At 45.5% G+C, this 18,450-nt stretch overlaps 1 protein-coding gene across 1 annotated transcript in view; it reads right to left on the bottom strand.

The window, feature by feature from the left end:
* LOC142592774 (P protein-like) overlaps nt 1-18,450 on the bottom strand; it is a 37,764-nt gene that overhangs the window by 11,132 nt on the left and 8,182 nt on the right. The window contains exons 4-11 of the mRNA XM_075704440.1: nt 13,526-13,772; nt 12,984-13,143; nt 10,778-10,849; nt 9,734-9,856; nt 5,560-5,684; nt 4,343-4,481; nt 2,994-3,129; nt 1,100-1,319 (exon numbers count right to left, since the gene is read on the bottom strand). Coding sequence (XP_075560555.1) covers nt 1,100-1,319; nt 2,994-3,129; nt 4,343-4,481; nt 5,560-5,684; nt 9,734-9,856; nt 10,778-10,849; nt 12,984-13,143; nt 13,526-13,772 — 1,222 coding nt within the window. The remainder of the gene's footprint in view (nt 1-1,099; nt 1,320-2,993; nt 3,130-4,342; nt 4,482-5,559; nt 5,685-9,733; nt 9,857-10,777; nt 10,850-12,983; nt 13,144-13,525; nt 13,773-18,450) is intronic.

Raw genomic sequence — 18,450 nt, 5'->3', positions numbered from 1 at the left:
ATGAAATAAATAAGCATGTAAAAAGTAAGCTGTGCCATTTGCTGCTTACCGCAGTAACTGTCTAGCGCAGTCTGCGGACGCCTGAATGACAGCCAGCAGTGTGGAAAAGGGCAGCAGAACGACCTGACGTTTCGCCAATTCTGAACGTGTCAAAGCGTTGTTAGCGATGTCGAAGGCAAAAGACACGTCCTGGTATGTAAAGTAGGAAACACTTATCCAGAGTGGTCGACAGGCCAGCCGCTAACTGCACCTTAACTCTTCCCGATTGCAGCAATGTATACAGCGAACGATTATTTAGGTTCCTTAGGGCGATAATGTTGAATCTCCCTCTAAAAATAAAATTGACCAGAAACACTGAGATTGTAAGCCCTTCTATTGCCTAGTGACTCCCCTTTTCCTTAGTCAAATAATGTTTGTTCAATTAAACCACTTTTACTTCGTTGGGCAAACGGGTGTGTAGTTGACCCTATTATAATTTTTTTGTATTTGACAAGGCACTACCCGGATAGGTTATTGGCCCGAGAAATTTGAAAACATTTTTTATTTGTTTAATAATGCTTATGTTTAACTGATTGATTATTGATGTACTCCTCAACTGCTTATTTAACGTATGTGTAAAAACACCACAGCCACCTTCAGTGACATTTTCTGGTGATCATCTACAAGGGTACAGCCACTTTGGCGAGATTTCGCATTGCTAGCACCGCACGCGTCGGCATCTACCGGCGACAGCGTTCTTAGCAGCGTCATGCATGGTCAGGAACGCCCGTGTGCCTTCTGCGATCTCTGATAGAGTTTTAGGTTAGGGTACCCAAGCGTTCGGCAAGCAGACCACTGGGCGTAGAACAGATAGCGAGCACGAAATAGGGTGAAAGGTCGACAGTGGAGATCGTGGATCAGTGAATAGCGTATCCAAAGCTCGAAGTGCATGCAGTCTGGGTACCCTACTTCTAAACTCTCATACCTCCGCTGAAACGCAAACATTGTCATCAACCCAATTTTTTTTCCCTCTCGTGTACCTTCCTCCACCCTCTTCGGGCTTTGGGAGGACTGATTTGCCATAATACGTCCCCTGTTCGTAGCACACTGGTCCACTCACACGCAGGAGGCGGTCTTTCCGCCGACGGGGTCGGGGCCAGCGCTGGGCGGCGGCGGCGGCGGCAGGGTAGCGGACCGGACGTAGTGGCTGCGCTTGCTCTGTTGACGCACCAGCTTGCGAACCTTCTTGCGAAGCACGTGACGCACGTGAGTCTCGTCGCGCGAGTACTCGGCCAACGAGAAGACTGCCTTCTGCCACACCTGGATCTCGTGCGCCATCTCTGCGAGGGTGATGGCGCACGCCGCCAGATCTCGGAGGTTATGCTGAACTCATTGAATGTTACACATACATTACTAGAGGGAGCTCCGGCGATGCAATCCGAAGCGCACTCAGCACATCCTAATGAAATGCGAAGGGATTCACCCACTGAGGCCCATAGGACACGTACGCCTTCCAGAAGCGCTTGGATTTAAAGTGGACGGAAGCATCAACAGGTCAGCGGTCAAGATAGCAAGAAACGTTTAGAGTAGTAGTGGAAAGAATGTAGGGAAGATATTGATAAGACAGGGTTCGTTACAGGCCTAGGCAGTGGTACAAGGTAGATAGAGAAGTTTTGAGGAAAAGAAAAAAAAAAGATTAGAGAGATGTATACTTAAATGCTAGAATGAGAAGCATGTGTAGCATACCTCAGTAACTCAAGCAAGTTAGGTGACTTATCGCCCCGTTTCAAAACGGACAAGAGTTATCACTACCTCCAGCTATATACCGTGGGAATGAGGGGTAAAAGTTCTTGTGGCATTAATATATCTGATCGCAAGCACCACAAGCTTAATCTGGAGGATATGCGTTCACTCACAAGTGTCAAACTGCGGTGACTTCTTTCCGTCCACTTTCATTTCGCTTTGCCCAATTGTTTATACATTCAACAAAGATCTTATGTGCTTTCTGTGGCTTCTTTGCGAGTTTCTTCGTATGGTCGTGCCTAAAAGTTTAGCCCTTTCTGATCACCTTATCTTGCTGAACTTCCAGACAGTGCCATTTTTACAAAAAATGGCAAGGCAGTAAATCTCGGCGCGAAAGCATACATATTCATTGTATATAACTATCCCTAGTAATTTGGGTTGCAAACGGCCTGTGAGCAAGAGCACATGGCCACATGCCCACTGCCACATATGGGATTGAAATATCATGCCAGCAAGCGCTACCGAAGAAGTGCACGACACTCACATTTCGGTAATTTTAGCATAGAGGCCTGGAAAAAGCACACTCACGTACACAACACTTCTTAAAGAGCAAGGAATAGCATATCGAGCTCCGAACTACCTATTTTAACTCTAATGCACAAATATATCCATACCTAAGAAAATTAGAAGGACCTGCTCACTTATTTCTGACCCCGGAAAGTGCGGTTGAGCAGAAAAGATTGCATCTGAGGCGAAACCTAGATAGCATTATAATTATTTAGGTAATCACTTTGCTGCAATGTAAAGTGAAACTCCTCGCAACATATCAAAAGCGCAAAGTAATATATAAGAGTTGAGTCAGGTTTCCTTTTCTTGAGAGTCTGAGCTTTAAGGTACAAAACTCGTGCGCGACGCCTTCAAGGTCACTGACGCAATGATCATCGCTACACTTTCGTGACAAATATTGGAGTTACTAGGCACAAGACACGTGCCACGTGACTGCCACGTCACGTGTCGCGCATCAGCAGTCGTCTCGCCTGCTGCGTCCCGACGAGTGGCCTCTGCGTATGGTTAGAACGACGTACGATGTTCTAGAGCGCGATGCCACACCTCGCTATTGGGTCGTTCAGTGCCTTCGTCTTCTCACCAAACTGCAAATGGTTTCGAGGTTTAATGCTGCCGGACGATTCCTTTCAGTTGCCATGAACTAATGCGGCGGCAGACATGAAGACCTGAGACATTTTTTTTTCTTGTTCCAAGGGCAGGCATACCTAGGTAGTCGGAGCAGTGAGCTGAACGGAGCTTGTTGACGTCTCGGTAGAAGACGCGCAAATAGATGTATGCCCCCAGCGCGCAGAGCAGGACGCCAGGAACCATGTGCGCCGTGAACGTGGTGAAGGACACACCCTGTGCAATGTTCCGAATTGTGAGTCAGCTTGTCTGTTCATGGACGTCTATTGGTCGCCACGACAGCGTTCTGATGTATTTATGACAAACTCATAGGCGGATACATCGAGTACTCGTAATATACCCATGGCAGATTGAGAAACTAAGTACAACCTACCTTCGGGCTCCACGTAAGATTCTTGTTGCGATACGAATAGGTAAGGCTATAAGGTCAAAATCTGTTTTAACCAGGAGCGTTGATCAACACTGGCATATCCGGTTGTCATTATTCCGAGTAATTAAAAGACGACCAAAATGAAACTGGTGTGATAACGTTTGAAAAAAAATTAAAGTCATTTGTTTTACGTGCCAAAAACGCGATACTAATATAAGGCATGCGGCAGTGGGGGTCATCAGAATAATTTCTACCACCTGGGCAGTTTTAACACGCACCCGAAACTGGCACGACGATTCGATTCAAGGGCATACGTCATGCTAAAAAGGCTTATAGCATTTGGCATGACGTTCCTATCAGTGGTGCTGCATCTGCTCAGTTAAAGCTCGAGCTCATGGACTAGTCGTCAACGTGCACAAGCATGTTGACGATATTCATGCGCACACCCGTTCTCTCGAATCATGAATGAGCTTCACCATTACCATAGAGGTAAACTCAAGTTGAGTCCCAAAAGTTTTATTCCGCTTGCTGGAAGCGAACTGGAACTACATCGAAGCACATTGTGCACAAACCAAATACGGTCCCTTTTCTTCGGCTCTACAACGTGGGCCTACAGGTGAGTTCGGACGTTGAGCACGCAAGCGTTGGGGGTCTTAGAAAACCCAGTAAAGGCTAGCATTATAGCCCAATACGGTCAACAGAGGCAGTAATGAATGAAATTAAGGTTTCAGTGCAATTTCTCCAACAACTATTTCTCTATCTCGACAACCCACGAAGACGAGACGAGTGATTACTGTTGTCTCCGCATGAGTATTTTTCGTATATAGGTGGCGTCCAAATCCACGCTACAGCAAACATTAGTTAAGAAACAGATCTCGAAGAACTTGTTCTTGAGGGCTGCATGCGCGAGAAGTGATAGTGGAGCGGTAAATACATTATGACCCATATGCTGTAGACACCGCATATAGTGCGCTGTGCTTACGCACCTTACTATTCCGGCTAAAAGTAGAGAAAAAAATCTCCATTTAGCGACAAAATTGGTCGAAAGCGCCGACTAACCAGGGAGCGAACACTGGCGTTCGATATGATGATCACGTTGGGAGGGTCACCCACTGGCGTGGCCGCACCACCGATATTGGAGAACACCACGAGGATGATGAGCACGTGCTTTGGATCCAGGTCCATGACTTCACACAGCCTGCATGAGTAAGTGCGGTAAACGCAAGTTCACCCGTCAAACTGGGATAAACGGCAAGATATTCGGGTGTAGTGGCAACTTGAAGAAATGTCCAGACTTCCCTTATAACGCGGGTGCATGAGTGCTATCTGATGTACAATAAAAAGTAACCTGAACGCTAGCAATCAGTATTGCAGCGAGAACTAACGGTCAAAATTATTTGGTGGTGTTTAACCTGCGAGGGCCACATAGTGGCACCACATATTGCAAGAAATACTTTGTTCATGATGCGATATCTTCTAAAAAATAACTTAGTGCACTGTGCCACAAGTCTTTCACAACACGTGGATACGTCTGCAATAAGTTTGAACGTGAATGAGCAATAATACATCGTGGAATTAACGAGTTGAAACCACGGCCTGATCCTGAGGCACACCCTAGTAGGCCGTTCCGAATCAATTTTGGCCACCTGGAATAATTTAACGTGCGCGCAATGAACGATGCATGAGCATTTTTACGTTGCGCTCACTATTGTAATGTGGCCACCACTGCAGGGTTTAATCCCGAGAGCTCGAGCTCAGTAACACGAAGCCAGAACTGCTCGACTATGGCAGCGGGCATGAGCGAGTTAGTAGAAAGTCAAGACGGCCCCAATAACAGTGAATTCGTTATTACTTGCCTCTATAAAGCTTTGGGTAGGAAGTACCGAAAGCTCAAGTTAACAAAACATTATGCTGTTAAGATCTTCAGAAGCCAGTTTGTCCCCTTTCAGCGCTTTACACTTCGAGAGCCAGGTCCTTGTACTCTATGCAGGGCGAAATAAAATGACAAGATGTGTGCAGCGGTAGTCGTTACTACGCTGATTTTCGGATACGAAGCCGCAATACAACTTTTGATAAAAAGTAAGCGCTTTTACTCAACTCGATACTAAAAGAAATCTCCAAATGAAGCCCTTACAGATTTCTGATCACCCACTTTAAGTGTTTAGGTGAAGCCGATTAACTGAACAGATGTATTCGTCGCACATTTAGCTTGTCATCAGCAGAGGTTTTGACAATGCTTTGTAAAAGTGTTGCCGCACAGCTGCTTCACTTCTTACTTGATGGTGACAGGTGTCATGAGCAAGATCGTGGTGACGTTGTCCAGGAACGCGGAGATGACGGCGGTGAAGATGCAAAGCGTCGTCACCATAGGCCAGATGCGACCGTGAGCCAGTCGGTAGGCCTGGAGAGAAAACATTCGCATGTGTACCGAGGTTCAGTTGGGTCAGCTGAAGGGGCGATAATCTACGTTGTATTGATTAGAGTTACATGTATTAACAACGTCAAAACGGGCTCGAGCACTAGCTGCCTGACTGCTTTATGTTGATTTGTTTAAGCGAAAACAATTAGGAAAGAAACTCACACTTGGGGAATTGTCATATATTGCGTAACATTCATCGTAGTTGGTGCTTATGAAGCCTATACTGTGCCATTGGAACCAAGACTGCCGTATTTAAAGAGAAGCGGCTCCAAGAAATACCACGCACAATCACGATATTCGAAAGTAAGCTCGTTTTTAACCGCCACTCTAGTGTTCCATAAATTAATGAAGAAACCTTGTTACAGCGCTTTTCTTTGGCCCGTAACTTCCCCGCCGAGACACTCGCCTGCATTCCAGCGAGCCCTCCAGAAGAGTCTCCCTGGCGTTGCAGACGCAATTCTCTGGTTGCTGGGGTTTTCCTCGCGTTCTTTCCTGCGCAAGCTCTCGGATGCGTTCTTTCCGGGCCTCGGTAAGGCCAAATCAAAACCTGCCAAACGTTCCAAGGTGCTCGCTTGCGAGCGAGAAATTATAATGGTGTTCTTTCGCGCTTGTCGTCGCATGGCTCCGTAGCGTAATGGGTTAGGGCTTCTGTGCCAGACGTCGCGAGTTCGAATCCTCCCATCGAACAATATTACCGTGACAGCGCTAAGGGCCCCATGTAACAAAAAACCCGACGTTGGACATCGCTTGGCGAAAAATCATTCCGAACCGCAACCACGCAGGCCCTTCGCGTGGCGCAGAGGCGTTACGGAACTAAATGAATTCCTCACAGTAAAATACACCATAAAAACCGTAAAGTACGACCTAAATACAATCTACAGACATGAAAGCGTAGGAGTTTATTTTTAGTATACCAGAAAACATAATTGTGTTACGCGGAAACTCAAACACAAACCCCTTTTTGGAGTGGCACTGCCCACTCGTTTCCTCGCAACACCAACAAATTTGAGACCGAAATCACCGCCCCGAATGGCAGTGGGTAGACGTTATGGAAAGGGGGGAGGGGGCTCAGGGATCGGGCTTAAGTGGGGCCCTGGGCCTGCTTGGCCTTCTCCGCCCAGTCCACCAGTTACCAGTTCAAGCTGTCGGTCGACGTCCCCGGACGTGAGCGAGGCGGTCCAGTCAGTCTCGCTGCTGACCGGGGGATGAGAAAACGGCAGCGAGGTGCATTCCCACATTATGTACGGGAGTGTCCCTGTTTGTGAACACAGCCTACATAGGTCGCTTTACTCGCGCCCTGTGCTTTTGTTGATGCACTTTGGGTGTGGGTATGTGTTTGTTTGGAGTCGACTGAACGCGACCGCTTGCGTTTTATTGAGTTGCTTGGCCTGTGGTAGCAGTGTCCAACGCCTCAAGCGATGCCCGAGGACTATTTCGTGACACGTCCCGCAGGGTTCCTCGCGTTTCTCCTCGTTCAAGCGGTCCGCAACCACGCACGAGGCTCGGCGCGCGAGATTTCGTGCCAAACTGAGCCGACGCGTCGCCGGGCACAGCCGCGTAGGGAAACGCTGGCATGATGAGCGCTGTCGGAGACAGCTGTAGAAGACGACGACGACTAACGCGCGAGCAGTGACGAGCTCGCCCGCGCGGAAGGGTGCCAACGAGCCAGCTGTTGTATAAGACGACGAACGAGCGAACAGTACATTGCCCTGCAGATTTCGCATCTTAACAATTGAAGCTTTTCTGAAATTTTACAGCTTGCCGCTTAGACGATCTGAATACGCCTTTATGAATGATCAAAATTCCTTCTTCCTTGCGCATTGGCCACGTTCTCACACTCCAAAGATTATTTTGTGCAAAAACAATTAGACAGCCTGAATGTGAACATTCGAGAGGTAATCTCCGTCAACCGAGTCACATCAGAATATTAAGATAGATTTTGATGACATTTCCCCCCCAAACTCTTAGTTTCACTCAGGCACTTTTTTAAATAACCTGCTGCTAGATTAGCTTGCACACGTGCAAACAAATAACATAATAGCTACAGACGCTTCAGTGAACAACGAAAAGGCCGGCGTAGGCATTTTCTTGCTTCCTCTTGGCTGGTCGTTCTCCTTGAGACTGCCAGATTTCACACCCGTTTTTGAAGCCGAACTTCTAGCAGTGATTTCAGCGCTTCGGAAAGTCCCGTCGAACTTAATAAATGCGGTCATTAGAAGAGGTTGCCTTTCGGTCTGCACTTCGCTTACAGCTTCATCTAATTCGCCACCTCTGAAGAAGTTTCTAACATTAGTTCATCCATAGTTGAATTCTCTAAAACTATTATGGATACCTGGATATTGTGGCTTACATTAATATGAAATGGCAGGCTCATTAGCGCGAGCATCCCTGAGTGCACCTATAATGCTTGTTCTTCCTTTGGTGTCGCACATAACAGTAATCAGATGTAGAAAATATTGAATTCATAGAGATGTCAGTGAATCAATAACATGGACAGAACATCAGCACCTCAAATTTCCGTGGAAAATTCAGTTGTGTCCATCAAGACAATCAGAAGTAGCGATCACGAGAATACGCTGCCATATCCCTCCATTAAACCTATATTTACACAGGACTGGTCTGACGCTATCGCCTCTGTCTATACTGCCAAGAAACACAATCACTAGATCATTGTTTTTTGGTATGTCGACGATACAAATTGTTAAGAAAAAGAATAATAATATAATAATATTTGGGGTTTTACGTGCCAAAACCACTTTCTGATTATGAGGCACGCCGTAGTGGAGGACTCCGGAAATTTTGACCACCTGGGGTTCTTTAACGTGCACCTAAATCTAAGCACACGGGTGTTTTCGCATTTCGCCCCCATCGAAATGCGGCCGCCGTGGCCGGGATTCGATCCCGCGACCTCGTGCTCAGCAGCCCAACACCATAGCCACTGAGCAACCACGGCGGGTAAGAAAAAGACATCGAGAACTTCCGCTTGCTAAATTATGGTTAATTTTATCAGAAATCATACGATGTTTCGGTGAGTCAGTTATAGGGGTCAGCCACAGGGACTTACTTGATGCCGTTTGCGGTTACCTACTGTTAACAAAATGAATAACTAATTTCTGTGTTGTAATTTGTTTTTGTATGTTTCGTTATCTCTCTTATTTTTTTTCTCATCGAATAAGTAGCACTTCAAAATAGGTAATCGTTTCAGCACGCAATTCTTGGCGAATCCCCCAGTGTGGGTATGAGCCACAATATTAAGTCATCATCATCATCATCATCATCATCATCATCATCATCATCAGTGGCACGAGCCATAGCTGATCATAGTTTTTGCTTTCACAGATTTGTTGACGGACACGATAATGCACGGAACCCAAGCCATACACAGCTTCGCTGCAAAAGGCCAGCCCGAACGCGATCTAGTTTGATTGCATCTTTGTTCAAATGCAAGAACTGTTTCTTGGCCTAGGTTGAATTTGCTAAAAGATAGACGCCGCTAAAGTGACAAAAGGTAGAAGGTGATTGACACGAGCTCATTCGAGCTGAAGCGGTTACACTCAGAATGCTACAAACAGACACATACCCCACGCAATATAGACTACACCATTACATGCCTGAGCTCTACGACAAGTCTTATTGCACCAATTACAATACATCCCTTAACGTCTACCATTTACTCTGGCGGTGCTCGCAAGCTCACATAAACTGCGAACATGACAAGCGCAAGTTTGAAGAAGCAATCCGGAGCGAAGAACTCGCTCCCCAAACTCTGGGCCATCCAGTAGGTCCACGACGCCGCCAGGAAACTCAAGCTCCCGGTTCCGTCGTGGGAGACACCCACTCCATGAGAGCCCAAAGCTCTCGTGGCCTGCAAGACCTCGAATAAAGTTGATTTCCTTCCTTCCTACCGTCTTATGTGTCCTTTTAGAGCGAAATATACTACTCATAAGATATGTCTGCACGGTCGATGCAGCCCACACGATTCGAGGTGAACAAGAAAAAAAAAGAAATGAGGGAACTATAGCGCATCTCACCAGCACAGCAGCGTAATCGAAGAAGCCCGTTTCGCAGAGGACGCCGACCAAGATCATCATGCCGAAGAGTAGACACAGAGTCTCCACGTCCAGCCACGAGACCACTTGCGTCAGGCTCGGACGCTGCAGACAACACGATAAGAGTTTTCGAGCCCTCCATTATACGAGGTCGTGATTTCCACGCGGACTGGCATTTCAGCCATATTGGGATTAGTAAAGCTACCGGTTTACCTGATCCTGATGGTACAAGGCTGATTGTAGTGATGTACTAGCGGGTTGCAGCGCGTACGAAGATAGAGAAATAAGAAAAGGACCGGAGGTTAGCCAAGGTTGCGTTATGTTGGCGATGCTACACTTGGGAAGGGAAAAAAAGGGGGGCAAGAAAGACAAGAGAGGAGACTGTTGCGCACACCAGCATATGACTGTCCTCTCCCATTTGAATGTCACGCGCTTGTCAACTCCAGTCGCCTTCAATAAGCGCAGTTGCGCTCTGGTGACCTTGTGCGTACTTCATGTCTGTGCCGAAGGTCTGAGGACCTCTGCTTTCGAGAATGGGCTGGCGTCTAACCAGCTGAGACACGTATGCAGATCGTAACCTTGCGATTCTTACATTGCACAACGAGGAATGTGCTCTACAGTTTCATCACATGCGAGTAGCTCGTCGCGCTGTTGGCCATTCTTGAGAGAAATGAACGCTTGTTTAATGTTGTGCGTACAACCCTAGTGGCAGTGGTGGCGTGCGCGTACACATAGTAAAATGCACGGGAGAAAACTATGTGCGTGTCATTGTGCTAATTACACGGCCTTCCGACAAACCCAAGGCAGACATTCTCTGCGGCAATGACATGTTTTTGCAGTACCAATTTTAGGTGCCATACGTAAGCAAGAAATAACCTTAAATCTATACCACTATCGATTTGTTACTTTTGATGCCGTAAGAGAGGGCACGGTTAAGAAAAGATGAACCGCAGGAAGGAAGAGTAATGTCATGCCCAGTTGGCAAGCGGACAGAAAAATAGGTACAAGGTGCGAGAAGATACGTACCTCGCCTACGACGCAGAGGGAACCGACCGCCATTGTGGCCCCAATGAGCGCAGCCAAAGTCCGGTGGACCAACTGCCAAGATGCGAGCACGAATAAATGAGTACACAATACCTGGCTTTAGAGATTGACATGCAGAATTGCTTTGGCTCCGGATAGAAAATTATTGAATCGAATGAAATTATGAGGCTAACCTAACTCTAAGTACGTGGGTGTTTTCGCATTCAGTCCCCATTGAAATGTGGCCGCCGTGGCCGGTATTAGATCCCGCGACCTCGTGCTCAGCAGCCCAGCACCATAGCCTCTAATCAACGAGGGTGGGTTAGAAGTTTATTGGCAACTAATTTACGCACAATCGATAGGAGATATATTTACGTAAATATATATTGCCGTGACAATTTCGCGGCGTATGTTGAGAGAGCCTGAGCGCGGAGATAATTCAGGGCCCACGTCATGTAAATGCAGATCGTTTATCCATAATTCAGAGTTCGAGTAAAGCATACAAGTTTACAAGCAAAAGCTGGTGCAAAATGTAAAGTGCGGTGGCGGTCAACGGATCCGATATTTATATTGATCCATCCGTGAACTACCCAAACAATCAAAGACCTTGAAAGCTCGACCTTCGTTAGGGTCAGGAAAAATTTAAAAAATTCAAAGGCAGAGAGGGTGTTACCGCGTAGAGCGCGAGGGCAAGGGCGCCTATAACTCACGATTTAAAGAGATTCAGAGGTGGAAGTTCTATTTATAGCCGCATACTGCCGGTGTACGCCTCTTTCATGACAATGTCACAGACGCTTACGATACAAAGAACTGATCTGAAAATAATGTATGCTTTACGATTGCGTGCGCTTCCATTTGGGTCTGTTTCCACGTTCGACGGTATACAGTCTGCTGGCGTCACTCAACGAATCATTCTTCAAATTAAAAATTAAATTATGGGGTTTTGGGTGTTACGTGCCAAAACCACGATCTGATTATGAGGCACGCCGTAGTGGGCGTGGCACAACTTGGACCACCAGGGGTTCTTTAACAGACACCTAAACCTAAGTACACGGGTGTTTCCGCATTTCGCCCGTACCGAAATGGGGCCGCCGTGGCAAGGATCCGTTCCCGCGATCTCGTGGTGAGTAGCCGAACACCATAGCCACTAAACAACCACGCGGGTCATCCTTGAAATGTGCCCACCACCGAATGAAAGGGGTGAATTGGAATGTTAATAGACTGTTAGTATCTCGTTTTCTTTGCTTTGACATGGTCGCTGAACCGCAAGACGCACTGCGGACATCACGGGGGGCGCGAGCGAAGATTTATTTACATTTTTCGTTGAATAACGAGGCAGGTAATCGGGACAAATGTTATATTGAACAGGGTTGTACTTTTACCTCTGAAGACCGAACTAAAGACGAACCAAATGGTGTGAGAAGCAAATGCCAATATATTTTTTCGGAAAGATCGCGAATCGTGTACAGTAATGTGAGATTAAAACGCGAAAGTCGAAGCGCACGACTTTCAAAGCTTTTTGAAACGAGTGGGTGGTGGTGACACCCAGTCGATGAGTTATAGTATACGATGAATGCAAGATTCATAGTGACGCATTTTGACTGCATTTATTGGGGTGCAGCCGGCTCCTGAAGCAGTATATGCCTTATGATGTGTTGTTCACTGTGGAGGGGATGATTGTTATCGCAGTTTTGCTTAAATTAGATATTTAGTAGTGCGCAGTTGACGCTGTGAAGTTTTTAACTACTCGATAAACATCCAGATTTTGGAATAACAACCATTCCATTGGAGGACAGAAGGAAATGCAACAATCATCGGCTTATAGCTGTAAGTTTCGCATATTACCGCACCCCTTAATTATCGAACAATCCGCACTATATGCAATCACGCTGCGACATTAAACAAGGCAGCAGTAACAACAATATTTTCTTTTTATGAAATAAAAAGAAACGCTCAGGTTTCTGTACAGCCCAGGATTAGAGGCTGGAGAGAGGTGAATTAAGTCCTCTCGTTGATCTTGCAACAGATCGCACACTCAGCATTCATGTGCCAAGCATGATGCAGAGGAAGGCGTTCGCTGTTTTCACAGTAATCGCAGAAGGCGATGCCCTTTTCGGTTTAACTCATCCCTCGTGGTGGGGTCAAGTTAGTGGTGCCCTTTATGGCAGAAAAATAAAGGTTATTAAACGCTTGAACAGAAGGAGCTCACCTCGAACACGATAAGTAAATACAGGACTGTCAGCACCGAAGCCGCCAGGAGGACGCTCAAGCCGAACTCGACCTCGGAAGGCTCCAGCAGGCTCTGAAGCGGGTAGGAAACTTCGGACGGGCTACCATGAGCCTCGATGAGGAGATCAAGATTCTTTCCACTAAGAAAATTGAGTGCTGTCAGTGAATACCCGTTATTCAAACGCCTTTGAAATATTTAACTAAGCGGTTAGGCATATTTGTTCGTCTTATTCAGAACAGGATGACGTAGCGGCTCTCAAAGCTGAATTGTCTTTAACTCACCTTTGCTTTTTGCCGACGGAACAATTTCGGCCTAGGCAAAAAATACACCACAGAGCCTCCTACCAAATGGGCTAATATATTTTGCTACACTACAGAGTTACAGAATAAAAACAATAAAAATCTACAATATTCCTATGAACAATCTTCCGTAGGAAAGGTTTTTAAAGCACCGGTTCACCGTACATCTTTCACACGGTCAAGACACCAATAAATCGAAATATTGGGTACTTCTCTACTCACTGGTATTGTCTCACGGTAAACTGGTCTTTCACGACGAAGCTGGTCTCGGCGATGGCGTCTACAGTCGCCACCGTTGGAATGCGCATAATTTGCGACAGTCTCGACGGTGACCCCTCAGAAGTGGTGTTGCCGTAAGTCACCAGCGTTACAGTTGTGAAAACGTGAGTAACATTCGCGAGGGAGCGATGCAGGAAGGGCCCTCTCAAGGCGAATATAACGGGTGAGTGCCAGTCGTCCAGATGAATTCCTGTTGCAGCCGAGCAAGTGATGGATCCTAGTCAAGACAACCTTCCGCACGTTTCTGAAACCCACATGAACTCGAGGCGGTTTGTTCAAGTATAGGCTATCTATGAGAGCTAACTTTACGTTCTAGTGCACCGTATGTGACGTATGTTTTGATTTGTCTTTTGTTTACGTGAGGCGGCTTCATGTTCGAATGTGTCCCACGTCAACAGTTTTGCGAGTTGCCTTCTGTGGATTCATGACAAACATATCGTCAAATGTGTTGCGATTCCTGTTGTGAACTGTTTTTGTGCATGAACTTGCCCGAAATGACTGGTTCTAATTAGCTTTAGTTTGTTCAGCGCATCGCTGTTAATTATTATTTAGCATATATTTGTTCTGTGTGAAAAGTACCCAGCTGCAGCTAAACGCCATTACATCCAAATATCGTACGTTTAAATAACGTCGAGGTCCAAGGAAATGCACTAGAAAAGTCTTGTACTAAGCGCCTCTACTGTCCTAATGAAACATTGTCTATCAAGAGAGAAGCAAGAATGGTGTATACGCCAATTAGTTGTAGCGAGAGTTTCCTACAAAGGTTACTAGGGGGAACTCTGACGTTAGTGTCTCTGGGAGCTACAACTGATGCTTCTCCGGGCAATGACGACCAGTACACCCATTTGCCTGAAACTTATCCTTAAGGCTTCGAGCTCCTTTGAAACTTTGCAAACTGATTTTAAAGGAAGCATTGCGTACTTAATAAAAGATTTCGCAATGACTGAGCTCAAGTACTCATTGCTCTCGTGTCTATAAAGTTATGATCGCTTGAAACATTAAAACGCAAGAAAATAACGTCTCACGAAAGTCTAAGCTAGCACGGATATTGCACATATCGACGTGGTACTCATGGTTCCCTTAATAGTCAAATGATGGTTGCGCTAAACATATTGCCAGTAATGTTTCACAAACTTGGCTTGCAGTTTGAGGTGGTAACGTGGAGCAGGGGCAGAAAACCAGGTCTCTCATTTCAAGGTAGTAAGTTGAAGTCCTCCTCCAGTCCATTACAATTTCAGGCTTAGAGTGGCGCCTGGCACCGACAAATAGATTTCCGAGAGCCAGTAGGGCTATACTGAACCAGGTGCAACCAAATTGGGAAGGGCCACTACGTTTCAAGAGACACTCCCTAACAAGGACAAGAATTGGCCTTCCTGGTGCACTACCTGCCTCAAGACTTGCCATTAACGCGTAGCCTTCAGACACCAGTAGATGCGGAGCACCTCATCTAGGCAATGGTCAGACCTGCGATGCGACAGAGGGTCCTAACAATTTCTAGATCGGGAAACGCCGCCACTAGAAATGAAACCTGGCAACGTTCAGCACGCGGAACCAATAGAGTGAGGCCAGCTTAGCAGGCCTTTTTAAGGAATTATCAGGCATTGCATTATCAGGCAATAACGGCCACGTTCTCTTCTACAAAGGTATTCCAGGTAACAGACTACGGGGTAGGATCTCGGATCCCTAAGGACATAGCGGACAACATTGACGAACTCTACAGCATTAATGAGAGGGTAGCGGTCTTCGTAATAATGATGAACAGGAGGTATAGAATAAAGATAGCACTATCCTACGTTCCAACACTCAGTAACGATGATGAAGAAATAGCACAGTTTTATGAAGATGTTCAATTAGCGATGAGAAAGTTGCAAACGCATTATACTGTAGTCATGGGCCACTTCAATGCAAAATAGCCGGTATGCTTCAATGTGAAAGGGTGAAAAAGGCCGGATGGGGAACGAACAATTGCCAACTACTGCATCTATTCTATGAACACTGAAGGAGAAATGTAGGTACAATTCGTGAAGAGTGATAGGCTCCGAATAATCAATTTCTTCAGCAAGCGCAGTAGCAGCAAGTGGATGTCGAAAAGCCCTAATGGAGAAGCAAGAACTGAAATAGATTTGATACCCTCTGCTCAACCAAGCATAGTACAGGATGTAGAAGACTAGGTGCGGTGAAGTGCAGTGACCATAGGTTAGTGACGTCTAGGATTTCTCTAAATTGGAAGAGAACAAAATTTTTTAAAAGAAATGGCCCAACGCAGACGCAGTAAAGGAAAAAGCAGATGAAGTCAAGCTGGTTCTCTAAAACAAATATGCAGCGTTAGATAAGGAAGATGACATATGTAATGAATCAAATCATAACTAAGCTGTATGCGGAAGGAGAATTGAAGTGCGAGGTAAGATATCAAGGCAACTAGTAGGTAAGCTGTCTCAAGTAACAAATGACGTCATAAAGATACGACGAACCATGAAAGTGTCCAACTCAAGAGAGCAGTTCTCTGAACTATCAAAACTGATCAGCTAAATAAATAAGAGTAATCGATATTTGAAATTATAAGGTGGGAGAGATTGAGCAAACAGTGAGAAATGGCCGCAGCATAAGATCAGTGAGAAGAAAGCTTTGCATAGGACAAGGCAAGATGTATGGACTGAAAGATGAGCAGGGTAATGCCATAAACAGTCAATATTATAATTATTGCAGAATTTTACGCTGACCTGTACAGTACACAGAACAGCCACGCTACCTTCATTCGAAGTAGTGATGAACAGGATGCAGAGGCTCCTTTTATATCTAGTGATGAAGTGAGAAGGACCTCGCATGAAATTACCCAGGGAAAGGAGGCAGGAGAACATGGAATAGCCGACTCCATCAAAAAGGAGGAGACATGCTTGAAAAGCGTGCGGCCCTTTATACACAATGTCAAGACTTCAAGAGTTCCTGAGAACTGCAAGTAGGCCAACGTTCTACGAATCCATAAGGGAGACGTTAAATAATTTAATTATAGACCCATTCGTTTGCTTTCAGTATCCGGTAACATTCACAAACTTAGCTTTAAATAGAACAAGGGCAACACTTCCCTTAAACTAAGGGAGCAGGCTGGCTACAGGAAGAGATATTCTACAGTTTATTACATCCATGTCATCAAACCGATAATAGAGAAATCCTGCGGTGTACAGTCAACCTATGTATGGCTTTCATAGATTATAAATACGCATTTGAGTCGGTTGAGATACCAGCAGTCAGAGGCATTGCATAATCAGTAAGTACAGAAGGCATGCAAGAATATCTTGGGAAATACCCACAAATATTCCACTGCTACCCTGATTGACCACGAGAAAAGTAGGAAGTTTTCTATCAAGGAAAGGGTCATGTAAGAAGAATCTCTGCAATGCTATATACTGCACGCTTAAAAAAAGTATTCAAGGTATTAGACTAGAAAGGCTTAAGATTGTGGATAAACAAAGTATCTCAGCAACTTTTGGTTTCAGATGACAGTGTCGGTCAGCAAAATTGGAGATGAATTACCACAAATGAGTGAAGACCTTAACCGTAAAGAGCAAGGATGGGGTTGAATATTATGGTGAAGACAAAGATAATGTTCAATAGGCTGGCAAGGAAACAAGAATTCATGATCGCCAGTCATCCTATAGCGTGTGTACAAGAGCACGTTTATAGAGGTCAATCACTCACAGGCCACTCTGGCCATGAGAAGGAAATAGAAGAAGAAAAATTGGTTGCAGTGCATACGGCAGGCATTATCAAATACTGAATGGGAGCTTACCACATTTCTTGAAAAGTAAAATAATTGCATTATACCGATGCTAATATAATCGGCAGAAACTTGGAGGTTATCTAAGCAGCCCGAGAATCAGTTAAGGACCGCGCAAAGAGCGATGGAACGAAGAATTTATAGGCGTACCGTTAAGAGACAGAAAGATAGCGGCGTGGATCATAGAGCAAACAGCGATGCCATGGTATTTTAATTGACATTAAGAGGAAAATTGAGCTGGGCGAGCCGTGACATACGTAGGGTAGATAACCGGTGTACCAATACAGCTACAGAATGGGTGCAAGGGAAGGGAAGTGCAGCCGAGGACGCCAGAAAACTAGGTGGGGTGATGAAATTCGGAAATTTGCAGGCGCATTTCGGAATACTCTAATGAAAGGCAGCGGTGATTGGAGATCGCAAAGAGAGGCCTCCATCCTGCGGTTGACAAAAATAGGCTGCCGCTGATGCTCGCAGTGTTCCTGACATCCACGCTGTTCTCATGCCATCGCAGCTGCGTCACGGAGCACGATTCCGACAGTAACTCCCTGGCCCAACTCCGAACGCAATAAGTGCCAACCCTTATATAGGGTGTTCTCTTAGCAGCACCAAGATAAAAAAAGCACCTGTGGCAGATAGCGTAATTCTAGCCCTTGAACTGCATTATTCGATTAGGCAGCCATTACATCTGGTATAATTTTCAATTTGATTGATTAAGGTAAGTGCACTAATGATCTTTTTAATCACATTACCGTATCCATTTTAGTCTAGTATTTGTAGCTAGTGACGAAGTCATATCGATTTGGAAAAATTAGAATGGCACTGGTCACAAGATATGCGGCGTCAGACTATTTTAAAATGCGCTGTTTCACTTATGTTGATTTCAGAAAAACGCAGCCTTATGTATTGAAGCCAACAAGTAACTTGAACGCCAATGTATTTCGTCGGACAGCTCGAAAATTAATCTAGAAACTGGTGCAATCCTCAAAATTCGTTCCAAGTGGGTACAGCTTGGGAACTCTCCAGTTACAATTCATAAATGGCAATGTGCAGTAGAATAACTTCTTAAAAATAATTCAGTACAATTTGGTTAATA

Source organism: Dermacentor variabilis, chromosome 9, assembly GCF_050947875.1.
Source record: "Dermacentor variabilis isolate Ectoservices chromosome 9, ASM5094787v1, whole genome shotgun sequence".
NCBI lineage: Eukaryota > Metazoa > Arthropoda > Arachnida > Ixodida > Ixodidae > Dermacentor > Dermacentor variabilis.
This window is presented reverse-complemented; position numbering and strand designations above follow the sequence as displayed.